General features: G+C 47.0%; 1 protein-coding gene across 1 annotated transcript in view; it reads left to right on the top strand.

The window, feature by feature from the left end:
- Nucleotides 1-11,807, top strand: part of LOC139402824 (E3 ubiquitin-protein ligase DTX4-like) — a 34,144-nt gene extending 22,337 nt beyond the window's left edge. Inside the window, exons 4-7 of the mRNA XM_071146751.1 lie at nucleotides 7,380-7,603; nucleotides 9,011-9,072; nucleotides 9,457-9,843; nucleotides 10,849-11,807. Of these exons, the coding sequence (XP_071002852.1) occupies nucleotides 7,380-7,603; nucleotides 9,011-9,072; nucleotides 9,457-9,843; nucleotides 10,849-11,070 (895 nt within the window). The 3' untranslated portion in view covers nucleotides 11,071-11,807. The remainder of the gene's footprint in view (nucleotides 1-7,379; nucleotides 7,604-9,010; nucleotides 9,073-9,456; nucleotides 9,844-10,848) is intronic.
- Nucleotides 11,808-13,693: the final 1,886 nt, after the last annotated feature.

Here is a 13,693-nt window from a genome sequence, read left to right as displayed (position 1 = left end):
AGCAGGAGGAGCACTGCCAGAGCCCTGCAAAATTACCTCCAGCAGGCCACAAATGTGCATGTGTCTGCTCAAACGGTCAGAAACAGACTCCATGAGGGTGGTATGAGGGCCCGACGTCCACAGGTGGGGGTTGTGCTTACAGCCCAAAACCGTGCAGTGCAGGACGTTTGGCATTTGCCAGAGAACACCAAGACTGTGCTCTTCACAGATGAAAGCAGGTTCACACTGAGCACATGTGACAGACGTGACAGAGTCTGGAGACACCGTGGAGAACGTTCTGCTGCCTGCAACATCCTCCAGCATGACCGGTTTGGCTGTGGGTCATTCATGGTGTGGGGTGGCATTTCTTTGGGGGGCCGCACAGCCCTCCATGTGCTCGCCCGAGGTAGCCTGATTAGGTACCGAGATGAGATCCTCAGACCCCTTGTGAGACCATATGCTGGTGTGGTTGGCCCTGGGTTCCTCCTAATGCAAGACAATGCTAGACCTCATGTGGCTGGAGTGTGTCAGCAGTTCCTGCAAGAGGAAGGCATTGATGCTATGGACTGGCCCGCCCGTTCCCCAGACCTGAATCCAATTGAGCACATCTGGGACATCATGTCTCGCTCCATCCACCAACGTCACGTTGCACCACAGACTGTCCAGGAGTTGGCGGATGCTTTAGTCCAGGTCTGGGAGGAGATCCCTCAGGAGACCATCCGCCACCTCATCAGGAGCATGCCCAGGCATTGTAGGGAGGTCATACAGGCACGTGGAGGCCACACACACTACTGAGCCTCATTTTTACTTGTTTTAAGGACATTACATCAAAGTTGGGTCAGCCTGTAGTGTGGTTTTCCACTTTAATTTTGAGTGTGACTCCAAATCCAGACCTCCATGGGTTGATAAATTTGATTTCCATTGATAATTTTTGTGTGATTTTGTTGTCAGCACATTCAACTATGTAAAGAAAAAAGTATTTAATAAGAATATTTCATTCATTCAGATCTAGGATGTGTTATTTTAGTGTTCCCTTTATTTTTTTGAGCAGTGTGTGTGTATATATATATATATATATATATATATATATATATATATATATATATATATATATTATGGTGGATTACACCTATGGTCTCTAGTTGCTGTGTGTGTAATGATGAGTGGTTGTCTCTGTCTTTCTGTCTCTCTGTCTCTTGCTTTTCTTTCATTCATGGTTTAGGGTTGTACACTGGTCATTCACTCTCTGACTCACTCATTGTTCCAGGTGTGTGTGTGTGTGTGTGTGTGTCAGTAGGACAGCTGGGAATTGTGTTAATGCATTGTAGATAAGCTGGGGCTCAAACGAGACTAAACCTTCTCCACAGTGCATTTCTACCTCACAATAACCGTCACGCTGCACGGTCAGCGGTCTCGTACGGCTTACTGTAGTATTAATAACCTCACTGACTGGTTACTGTCTCCATCTTCATTCAGCTCAGGTCTGGTCATAGGTCTAATAGGCCATTCAGCACTTAACATGACCCCTGTGTGTGTGTCAAGTTGTCAACAACACTGACTTGAGGTCAGACTGGATCTACTGTAAACTCTTAGAGAAGAAGTAGCTACCTAGAACCATAAGGGTTGTTCAACTGTCCCCATAGGAGAACGCTGTGAAAACCATTTTTGGGGGTTCCAAGTGGAACTTTTTTCACCACCAAAGGGTTCTTTCTGAAAAAATCTATACAGTAACATATGGGGATATATCATTTTTGACGATATATCGTGTCTTGTTGTTTTGACAATATCGCAAGATTGAACACATGTATTTTACCCCCAGTTCTGATCTTGTCTCATCGCTGTAACTCCCCAACAGGCTCGGGTGGCGAAGGTGGAGTCATGTGTGCTCTGAAGCATGACCCGCCTAACCACCCTTCTTAACACCCACAGTCCCTGTGGGACCTCCCGATCACGGTCGCTTGTAATACAGCCTGGGATCAAACCCGGGTCTGTAGAGACGCCACAACAAGCCACTACCTAACGGGTCAACAAGCCACTACCTAACGGGTCAACAAGCCACTACCTAACAGGTCAACAAGCCCGTTGCGATACATGCGATGCAGTGCCGTAGACTGCTGCCCCACTCAGGAAGCCCTCGTAGTATTATTTTAGCGCCAGCTGCCTCAACTCCAGTGTCCTTCCTTCAGAGCTTGTTCTCCATCTGTTTCAATACGGAGACATTTGGTTTTCATCACTTTCATTTCCATGACTGATTAAAAGTCATGTTCTCATGGCTCCCTCTTGTCCCTCTGCAGCAGACATGAGGTCTGAAATGAAATCACAGTAGCGAATCGAAATACATTTAGAATCGTGAGAATTGTAATACATATGGTATCAGGATAATACTGTATCGTGAGGTCCCTGGCGATTCCCAGCCCTACACACACACACACACACACACACACACACAGTGAGTCACTCACTCACTCAGTGACTGTGACACCTGCAGGGAGGGTTAACCAAAAGCCTCTTAGCTCCAACTCAAAGCTTGTTAAGGCAGAACCCTGAACCGGAAGCAACAGATGATGATGACAGTCACCTGCCACCAGTCCCTTTCACTGTCCTCCTGTCTGTCTGTCCTCCTGTCTTCCTGTCTGTCTTCCTGTCTGTCTGTATGTCCTCCTGGACCTGTTAGGTAGTGGCTGGTGGACCCGTTAGGTAGAGGCTGGTGGACCCGTTAGGTAGTGGCTTGTTGACCTGTTAGGTAGTGGCTTGTGGACCTGTTAGGTAGTGGCTTGTGGACCTGTTAGGTAGTGGCTTGTTGACCTGTTAGGTAGTGGCTGGTGGACCCGTTAGGTAGTGGCTTGTTGACCTGTTAGGTAGTGGCTTGTTGACCTGTTAGGTAGTGGCTGGTGGACCCGTTAGGTAGTGGCTTGTGGACCTGTTAGGTAGTGGCTTGTTGACCTGTTAGGTAGTGGCTTGTTGACCTGTTAGGTAGTGGCTTGTTGACCTGTTAGGTAGTGGCTTGTTGACCTGTTAGGTAGTGGCTTGTTGACCTGTTAGGTAGTGGCTTGTTGACCTGTTAGGTAGTGGCTTGTTGACCTGTTAGGTAGTGGCTTGTTGACCTGTTAGGTAGTGGCTTGTTGACCTGTTAGGTAGTGGCTGGTGGACCCGTTAGGTAGTGGCTTGTGGACCTGTTAGGTAGTGGCTTGTTGACCTGTTAGGTAGTGGCTTGTTGACCTGTTAGGTAGTGGCTTGTTGACCTGTTAGGTAGTGGCTTGTTGACCTGTTAGGTAGTGGCTTGTTGACTGTTAGGTAGTGGCTTGTTGACCTGTTAGGTAGTGGCTTGTTGACCTGTTAGGTAGTGGCTTGTTGACCTGTTAGGTAGTGGCTTGTTGACCTGTTAGGTAGTGGCTTGTTGACCTGTTAGGTAGTGGCTTGTTGACCTGTTAGGTAGTGGCTGGTGGACCCGTTAGGTAGTGGCTTGTGGACCTGTTAGGTAGTGGCTTGTTGACCTGTTAGGTAGTGGCTTGTTGACCTGTTAAGTAGTGGCTTGTTGACCTGTTAGGTAGTGGCTTGTTGACCCGTTAGGTAGTGGCTTGTTGACCTGTTAGGTAGTGGCTTGTTGACCTGTTAGGTAGTGGCTTGTTGACCTGTTAGGTAGTGGCTTGTTGACCTGTTAGGTAGTGGCTGGTGGACCCGTTAGGTAGTGGCTTGTTGACCCGTTAGGTAGTGGCTGGTGGACCCGTTAGGTAGTGGCTGGTGGACCCGTCAGGTAGTGGCTGGTGGACCCGTCAGGTAGTGGCTGGTGGACCCGTCAGGTAGTGGCTGGTGGACCCGTCAGGTAGTGGCTGGTGGACCCGTCAGGTAGTGGCTGGTGGACCCGTCAGGTAGTGGCTGGTGGACCCGTCAGGTAGTGGCTGGTGGACCCGTCAGGTAGTGGCTGGTGGACCCGTCAGGTAGTGGCTGGTGGACCCGTCAGGTAGTGGCTGGTTGACCCGTTAGGTAGTGGCTGGTGGACCCGTGAGGTAGTGGCTGGTGGACCCGTCAGGTAGTGGCTGGTGGACCCGTTAGGTAGTGCTTGTGGAGTTTCTTTAAACTGGGTTAAGGATAGAGATATAATAGCATGTTATCATAGTGTTTAATAGCCGACTGACTGGTTAATAGAGGACATTATTAAACTGCGGTGTGTGGTGACCATGAACTGAGCTGTGGTGTAGTCACAACATACCATCTATAACTATTATTACTATACTACCATCACTACATACCATCTATAACTATTATTACTATACTACCATCACTACATACCATCTATAACTATTATTACTATACTACCATCACTACATACCATCTATAACTATTATTACTATACTACCATCACTACATACCATCTATAACTATTATTTCTATACTACCATCACTATATATCATCTATAACTAGTATTACTATACTACCATCACTACATACCATCTATAACTATTATTACTATACTACCATCACTACATACCATCTATAACTATTATTACTATATATCATCTATAACTATTATTACTATACCACCATCACTACATACCATCTATAACTATTATTACTATACTACCATCACTACATACCATCTATAACTATTATTACTATACTACCATCACTACATACCATCTATAACTATTATTACTATACTACCATCACTACATACCATCTATAACTATTATTACTATACTACCATCACTACATACCATCTATAACTATTATTACTATACCACCATCACTACATACCATCTATAACTATTATTACTATACTACCATCACTACATACCATCTATAACTATTATTACTATACTACCATCACTACATACCATCTATAACTATTATTACTATACTACCATCACTACATACCATCTATAACTATTATTACTATACTACCATCACTACATAGTATGCACAGTATGTAAACATGCAGTGTAATTGTCTATTTGAAAGGTCACACAAAAGCAATGATATCCTCACTTTGGTGGGTCACAACACGAGGAACAAAGCTCCCAGGCTCAGCCCTCCTGCCGTGTCTGTGTGGTTGCTACCAGCGACAGTAACTCACAGCTCTCAGAGCGACTGACTAATTTCATGTCGGGAAGCAACAAAACGAACAGCAAACCCTGTTTGTGATGCGTGGCAGCGCAGGAGGAACAGCGCAGGAGGAACAGCGCGGGGGAAAAACTATTGTTTTTGATAATATTTGCCCATTCTAAATGACACCCCCCCGTCGAGGGGAGATGTAGCATGGTTAGTTAGACTCCACAACTCTGCTGTGGTGTAGCCTGTACAGTACCGTTTACACATGGGAAGCTCTGTGGTTATTATATTACTAGTCATTTAAAAGACCAGGCCAAGTCGTGTCAAGACTGGGTTGTGTTGTGGTGTAGCCTGTACAGTACCGTTTACACATGGGAAGCTCTGTGGTGTAGCCTGTACAGTACCGTTTACACATGGGAAGCTCTGTGGTGTAGCCTGTACAGTACCGTTTACACATGGGAAGCTCTGTGGTTATTATATTACTAGTCATTTAAAAGACCAGGCCAAGTCGTGTCAAGACTGGGTTGTGTTGTGGTCAAGTTTGTTGTTCATTATTGGGGATTTCCCAGTTCCGTGTGTGTGTGTGTGTGTGTGTGTGTTGTTTCCGTAAGTGGTTAGTCAGGGTGGTATTAGTCAATAGAGCCGGTGACGTGGTGAAGGTAATCCATGATCCTGGGTGTGTGATGTGATGCTCACTGTCAGTTCTGTGACGTCTCCTCTCTCTGAGGTCACTGGCCAGCAGATGGAAACTCACGGATTACATATATAAGACAGGACGCACACACACTTGGTCCGATTCACACACTGCTTCTAGGACAGAGGGAGAGGAGGAGGTCTGTAGAGAGAAAGAACAGAAACTGAGTCCAGCTCAGAGACAGAATAAAGGTTTGCGTAGCAGCCAATTCAAGCTGTGAGAGAGAGAGAGAGAAAGAAATAGAGAGCGAGAGAGAGAGAAAGAAATAGAGAGAGGGGTAAAGAGGAGTGGAACCTCTTCTTCAACTTCTCATTGACACATCCCTAGTGGTTCTCTGTTCCCCTGGTGAAGAGAAAGGAAATCGATTCCTCCGTGACTCGTTTTCTTGTAGTTTATTACTTAATTGATTGTGCCGGGACTGACCTCTGTGGGAGAATGACAATCCTCACGTCCTTAATGTGAGTATCCATCCCTAGGAAGAAGTGTGTGTGTGTGTGTGTGTGTGTGTGTGTGTGTGTGTGTGTGTGTGTGTGTGTGTGTGTGTGTGTGTGTGTGTGTGTGTGTGTGTGTGTGTGTGTGTGTGTGTGTGTGTGTGTTTGTGTGTGCTGCTGCTGCTGATTTTATCGACAATGTAGGATACCCAAGGACAACACAAATCGTCATATCTTATCTATCTGCTCCAATATCGTTGACACTCAAAAGCTGTGTTGTCTGTGGTAAAAGTAGATGATCTGGGGAACTAGAGTTTAGTACAATATCTTTGGTGTGAATGACACAGACGTTCTACCTGGACTCTAGAATGGTAGAGTCGCTATTGGCGCGTTCTAGAATCATCCAGAAATATGTCAAAGGACAAACAATAGGGGATTGTTTGACTGACACCGTCAGAGCCGTATATAGCTGGAGGCATCCTACGTGGGCTCTGGTCAGGCGTAGCTCGCTGTGTAGGGAATAGGGCGCCACTTAGACCCAACCCGTGTTCTCTGAAACGTACAGGCTAGACAGAGGATATCTGGCAGTACCATCTATGGTATGAGTCTTTGACCCAGATCAGGAGACTGGCCGGTGGGCCACACACACACACACAGCCACACATAGAAATAGATTATTCTAATTTTATGGGCACACACAGCCACACACAGCCACACATAGAAATAGATTATTCTAATTTTATGGGCACACACATACAGGTCATTGGCTCCTGGACATTTTTTGAATTGGTGACATGCAGCAGCTGGTCGTAGTAGGTGAGGTGTTGTTGCCAATAGAGATTACAGCTGGCCCGTGTACACCTGAACGACTGCTTCCCAAATGGCACCCTATTCCCTACATAGTGCACTACTTTGGACCAGAGCCCTATACGTAGTGCGCTATCTATGGTGGGGTGCCATTTGGGACAGACTTCTCTACCTGTCTATACTGTAGGTGGCTTGGTTAACGTCTTGTAATCACACGGACTAGGCTCGTCCCAACCCTGTGTGGGGGTCAGCAGTGGGCCTGCTGTATTTCTGTCTGTTAGTGTCAGGGAGGGTTTGTTTAGTGCAAGTCCTGTAACAGCTGATCCCAGGTCAGCGCTGCAACTCCCAGAGTCTTCCCAGGCGTATGTTTGGTGAGATGCCAGTGTGTAACCAGCATGTGGTTCCCGTTGTGTTTCAGCGTGCCCACTGTCCCAGTGAAGAACCTCAGTGGGAACAGCCCGGTCCACCCAGCGCTGGCCGGTATCACGGGGATCCTGATGAGCGCTGCGGGGTTCCCTGTGTGTCTCACCCGCCCACCCAAACTGGTGCTGCACCCCCCGCCCGTCAGCAAGAGGGACATCAAGCCCGTCCCCGGCCTGGGTCACTGCTGCCGCAAGACCACCAAGAAACAGGCCCGCAAAGGTACAATAGGACACACTATAAAACCAGCACTAATATATAGGCCTATACACACACACACACACACACAGTCACACACACAGACACCCCTATACACAAATTCATTACATTGTGTGGAAGATTTTTGCTCTACACACTCATATGTTCTCTCTCCTTCTCTCTCTCCTCCTGTCTCTCCTTATGTTTTCTCTCTCCTTTCTCTCTTCTCTCTCTCCTCCTTTCTCTCCTTATGTTTTCTCTCTCCTTTCTCTCTTCTCTCTCTCCTCCCCTTATGTTTTCTCTCCTCATCTCTCTCCTTATGTTTTCTCTCTCCTTTCTCTCCTTCTCTCTCTCCTCCTCTCTCTCCTTATGTTTTCTCTCTCCTTTCTCTCCTTCTCTCTCTCCTTATGTTTTCTCTCTCCTTTCTCTCCTTCTCTCTCTCCTCCCCTTATGTTTTCTCTCTCCTTTCTCCCCTTCTCTCTCTCCTTATGTTTTCTCTCTCCTTTCTCTCCTTATGTTTTCTCTCTCCTTCTCTCTCTCCTCCTTTCTCTCCTTATGTTTTCTTTCTCCTTCTCTCTCTCCTCCTCTCTCTCCTTATGTTTTCTCTCTCCTTCTCTCTCTCCTCCTTTCTCTCCTTATGTTTTCTCTCCTTCTCTCTCTCCTCCTCTCTCTCCTTATGTTTCCTCTCTTCTCTCTCTCCTCCTTTCTCTCCTTATGTTTTCTCTCCTTCTCTCTCTCCTCCTCTCTCTCCTTATGTTTTCTCTCTCCTTCTCTCTCTCCTCCTTTCTCTCCTTATGTTTTCTCTCTCCTTCTCTCTCTCCTCCTTTCTCTCCTTATGTTTTCTCTCTCCTTCTCTCTCTCCTCCTTTCTCCCCTTATGTTTTCTCTCTCCTCCTCTCTCTCCTCCTTTCTCTCCTTATGTTTTCTCTCTCCTTCTCTCTCTCCTCCTTTCTCCCCTTATGTTTTCTCTCTCCTCCTCTCTCTCCTCCTTTCTCTCCTTATGTTTTCTCTCTCCTTCTCTCTCCTTATGTTTTCTCTCTCCTTATGTTTTCTCTCTCCTTCTCTCTCTCCTCCCCTTATGTTTTCTCTCTCCTTATGTTTTCTCTCTCCTTCTCTCTCTCCTCCTTTCTCTCCTTATGTTTTCTCTCTCCTTATGTTTTCTCTCTCCTTCTCTCTCTCCTCCTTTCTCTCATTATGTTTTCTCTCTCCTTATGTTTTCTCTCTCCTTATGTTTTCTCTCTCCTTCTCTCTCTCCTCCTTTCTCCCCTTATGTTTTCTCTCTCCTTATGTTTTCTCTCTCCTTATGTTTTCTCTCTTCTCTCTCTCCTCCCCTTATGCTTTCTCTCTCCTTTCTCTCCTTCTCTCTCTCCTCCTCTTTCTCCTTATGTTTTCTCTCTCCTTCTCTTTCTCCTCCTGTCTCTCCTCTCTCCAGGTAAGACAACAGAGGAGGTGGTGAAGCAGTATCTTCAGAAAGTCAGGATAGCACCAGAGGAGGTGAGACCTGTTCTCTCCAGTCATTGGTTAAGTCTGAAATGACACCCTATGCCCTATAAAGTGCCATACGTTTCACCAGGGCCCATAGGGTGTCATTTGGGACGGGTCTATTATCATCACAACACATTATCTGTTGAAGGAAATGTGGATAGCCAAGTACATATTTAAAGAAAGACCTGCACGCTGCTCTGGCCTGTAACACTTTCATTGATTAACGTTACCTATTGGCCAGCTAGCCTTCGTCAGCGCTTTCAAGAATTTTATTGAATGATTCCCACTCACCTGCAACAAGCTGATTCAGCTGTGTGGGTGCTTTTCCTATTTTGGATAGCTAAGTACTTACAGGTTGGCTAAAGGATCCCTCCTATCCTCTCCTCTCCTCAGAACTGTACCATCTGTATGGAGGCCCTCGGGGGGGTGTCAGGCTACAAGGGTGGTGACTTCATAGGTCGCCTGGCCCAGTGTGGGCACCAGTACCACCTCCAGTGCCTGGTGGCCATGTACAACAACGGCAACAAAGATGGCAGCCTGCAGTGCCCCACCTGCAAAACCATCTACGGCGTGAAGACGGGCAACCAGCCGCCCGGGAAGATGGAGTACCACGTCATCCCCCACTCGCTGCCTGGCCACCACGACTGCAAGACCATCCGCATCATCTACAACGTCCTACCTGGCATCCAGGGCCCAGAGCACCCCAACCCAGGCAAGCCCTTTACAGCCAGAGGGTTCCCGCGTCACTGCTACCTCCCAGACAGCGAGAAGGGACGCAAGGTAAGAACCTACGCTTTGACATATTCCATTGTAGCAGATACTGTTGTCCAGTACAACTCAAAGCTTTCTGGATTTTAGCCCAATCTTTGTCCTTTATAAACCCGGGACGTTTTCCCTTGAAGTTGTATCGAGGAAACTCTGAAAGTTGAAATTATGAATCCGTCTCTAACCATCTCACCTCCTTTTCCCTCCACCTCCTCTCCCTCCACCTCCTCTCCCTCCACCTCCTCTCCCTCCACGTCCTCTCCCTCTCTCCCTCCACCTTCTCTCCCTCCACCTTCTCTCCCTCCACCTTCTCTCCCTCCACCTTCTCTCCCTCCACCTCCTCTCCCTCTCTCCCTCCACCTCCTCTCCCTCCACCTCCTCTCCCTCCACCTCCTCTCCCTCCACCTCCTCTCCCTCCACCTCCTCTCCCTCTCTCCCTCCACCTTCTCTCCCTCCACCTTCTCTCCCTCCACCTCCTCGCCCTCTCTCCCTCCACCTTCTCTCCCTCCACCTTCTCTCCCTCCACCTTCTCTCACTCCACCTTCTCTCCCTCTCTCCCTCCACCTTTTCTCCCTCTACCTCCTCTCCCTCTACCTCCTCTCCCTCCACCTTCTCTCCCTCCACCTTCTCTCCCTCCACCTTCTCTCCCTCCACCTTCTCTCCCTCCACCTTCTCTCCCTCCACCTTCTCTCTCTCTCCCTCTCTCCCTCCACCTTCTCTCCCTCCACCTTCTCTCTCCACGTCCTCTCTCTCCACGTCCTCTCTCTCCACGTCCTCTCTCTCCACGTCCTCTCTCTCCACGTCCTCTTCCTCCACGTCCTCTCCCTCCACGTCCTCTCCCTCCACGTCCTCTCCCTCCACGTCCTCTCCCTCCACGTCCTCTCCCTCCACCTTCTTTCCCTCTAACTTCTCTCCCTCTACCTTCTCTCCCTCTACCTTCTCTCCCTCTACCTTCTCTCCCTCTACCTTCTCTCCCTCCACGTCCTCTCCCTCCACATCCTCGCTCTCTCTCTCCCCCAGGTACTCAGACTCCTGCTGACCGCGTGGGACCGGCGCCTGGTCTTCTCAGTGGGCACGTCCAGCACCACAGGCGAGTTGGAAACGGTCATCTGGAACGAGGTGCACCACAAGACGGAATTTGGCTCCAACCTCACGGGCCACGGATACCCCGACCCTAGCCATCTAGACAACGTCCTGGATGAACTGAAAGCACAGGGCATCACCGAGGAAGAGGAGCAATGATAGGAGGAGGAGACAGGACGATTAATTAATTCAGACTCTACCAGCACTTAAATGGGGTGGCGGTTTGGTGTAGAGGGGAAAGGTCCAATTACACTTTGGAAGATTCTCTGAAGATGCTGATTGATTGGAGGGTCCTAGAGGTTTGGGAAATCACACAAGCACACAGTGGAGTGTTAGGGTGTTTGTTTGAGTGATGGCACAGGAGCGAGGGAACGAGAGAGAGAAATAGGCTCAGGCTTTGTTTAGATTTGACTGTGGTCAAAATGATGACTACACTGGTATAGTTAGGTACTAGCTAAATAAATTACAAAGAGTTGAGAGACGGTACCAAGTTATTTACTAACTAATTTACACTACTAAAAGAGAGCGAGAGAGGGAGAGAGAGAGAAAAGGATAGAAGAGATCAAGAGACTGAGGGAGAGAAAGGACAAAGATTGAGAGATGTGAAAGGGAGGGGGAAGGGTATTAAGAAAGGAGGAAGAGAATAGAGCGAGCAAACGAGAGAGAAGATGGCAAGAGAATGTAGCTAGTATTAAATAGGAGTAGGGTAAATTAACTTAGAAATGGTACTACTTTAGCAGAGACACAGGAAGAGAGTGAGAAAGAAAAGAGGGAGAGAGAGAGAGGGGAGGGAGAGAGAGACAGACAGACAGACGTGCCTATAGTAACCACCTGCTTGAGTTTGATTATCAAGTGGCTTGTGCCCGTTGTGACTGTTTATGTGTAGTCAGACACCACCTAGTGGCAACTCTACTGAAAATACATTCAAAACACTGAATGTGACGAACAAAACAAACAAATCACACATTTCTTTTTATAATGATACTCCGCTTATATTTGTATAATGAATGCATTGTCGTTATTGTCTTCATGTAACATCGTCATGCGTCATACCTCTTTACATATATTTCAAAATGTTATTTTATACTCTGAATGATTTGAAGTCGTGGATGTTGTATGTTATGATACGATGACAGTTAGCCCAGAAGATATATATGGTACTACCCATAAAACAACCTTGATGGGTACTGGGAATGACTTCTTTCCCTTCCTTTCCAATTCAGATAGTTGTTGATTCTGAACCGATGTCTTGCTGTTTGTACTGTATGTACCCGTTGTATGTATGGAAAAGGGGGACATGTCAATAAATCGAGTGCTGCTTACTTTTATAAAGGAGACGAGCATTTGAGATTCCCTGGGAAGACGCACTTGAGAAATGGGCCATGATATGAGCCACCAGTGTTTGAAAGCAGGTGAGAAGACACCAGGAACCCAGAACTTAAAGATTGGACAGGTTGTGGTGTGTTGGTGGGTGAGGAGGGAGTCCGATAAGGAACATAATAGCCTGTGAAGAAGAACTGAGTTTTATCATTGCATTAATGACCAGACTAAAACCAATAAATACCTCACTATTAAACAAACAACATCCGTAGCATATCCACACTGTAACGGATATACAAAATGTCTGCCTCCATTTCATTGGCTGGATTGGCTTCAATGCAACTGATTGGGTGGGCAGTGTAATGCCATTCTTGTGTAGAATGTCGTTAGAAGGCGTCTACCTCCTGCCGGCAAACAGTGTCTTTGGTCTTGTTCCTTATGGAGACCCTGTGCATCACCGGCCACTACGCCTGTCCGGTCTCAGAGTTGGGTCTATGAAGGACCTATTTATAAGGATGTTGTGTGTGTGTGTGTGTGTGTGTGAGCTCATGCATATAACGTATGCATGCCTTTATACATGACATGCGTTTTAATGTGTACTGTTTGTACATCAACGTGTTTTGAGGTATGATTCTGTTACTAAACAGCTGGTCGTTTTTACCCCATTAATATCATGATCCGCTTTTCTGTTCTTTCTTTCTTTCTTTTAAATTGTCTGTTAACACATTATTATTATTATTTAAATTAAACAAGTTAACAGTTGTCTTGATCAAATGGTATATCCAGCTCTTTCTCATTTTGTACGTAAGTGTTGTTGGTGTCTGTCATTTTTTTTGTCATCTTTCTTACGGTTGAGTTGACAACAGACTTTTCTTTTATCCACGGTGTACAGAAGGTCTGTATACTACGTGTATTTTCATTGTGAAAAGGAATTTGAAGGTAGACTTTTTCTGACTGTAATGTAATGTACTTTCACACCAAGCCACTAAGGGTGGCCTTCCCTCCTCCTGGAGACCTACTGCAGGTGGAGGCTTTTGTTCCAGCTCTGCTTTACCGTTGCCTGACGACTCATCCTGAATTTAATTCTGCTTCTCTATCAATCACTCCACAGGGCAGGGATGGGCAACTCCAGTCCTCTGGGGCCATCCCTGGCAAACACAGCTGATTAAGCTAATTGCGATGTAAACTGAAGATGGATTATTTGCGGCTTATTGGACTGTGTTAGCTGGGGCTAGGGAGAAAACCAAAACGTGCACCCCTTGGGGTCTCGAGTTTGGGAAATGCTGGTCTAGGCCCAACCCATCTCAATCTACTAACATTCTGCTCATCGGGGAACCTTGATTCGCGGAATCAGGTGTGGTATAGCAGGGCTGGAACAAAAGCCTGCACCCCCAGCCTTTCAGGGGGAGGGTTTGCCACCCCTTCCCTATGTCCCCTTTCCCCATTCAGATGACCCAGTTGT

This window comes from Oncorhynchus clarkii, unplaced genomic scaffold (genome assembly GCF_045791955.1).
Source record: "Oncorhynchus clarkii lewisi isolate Uvic-CL-2024 unplaced genomic scaffold, UVic_Ocla_1.0 unplaced_contig_2101_pilon_pilon, whole genome shotgun sequence".
Lineage (NCBI taxonomy): Eukaryota > Metazoa > Chordata > Actinopteri > Salmoniformes > Salmonidae > Oncorhynchus > Oncorhynchus clarkii.
Note: the sequence above shows the minus strand (reverse complement) of the source record. Positions and strands in the feature narration are given on the sequence as shown.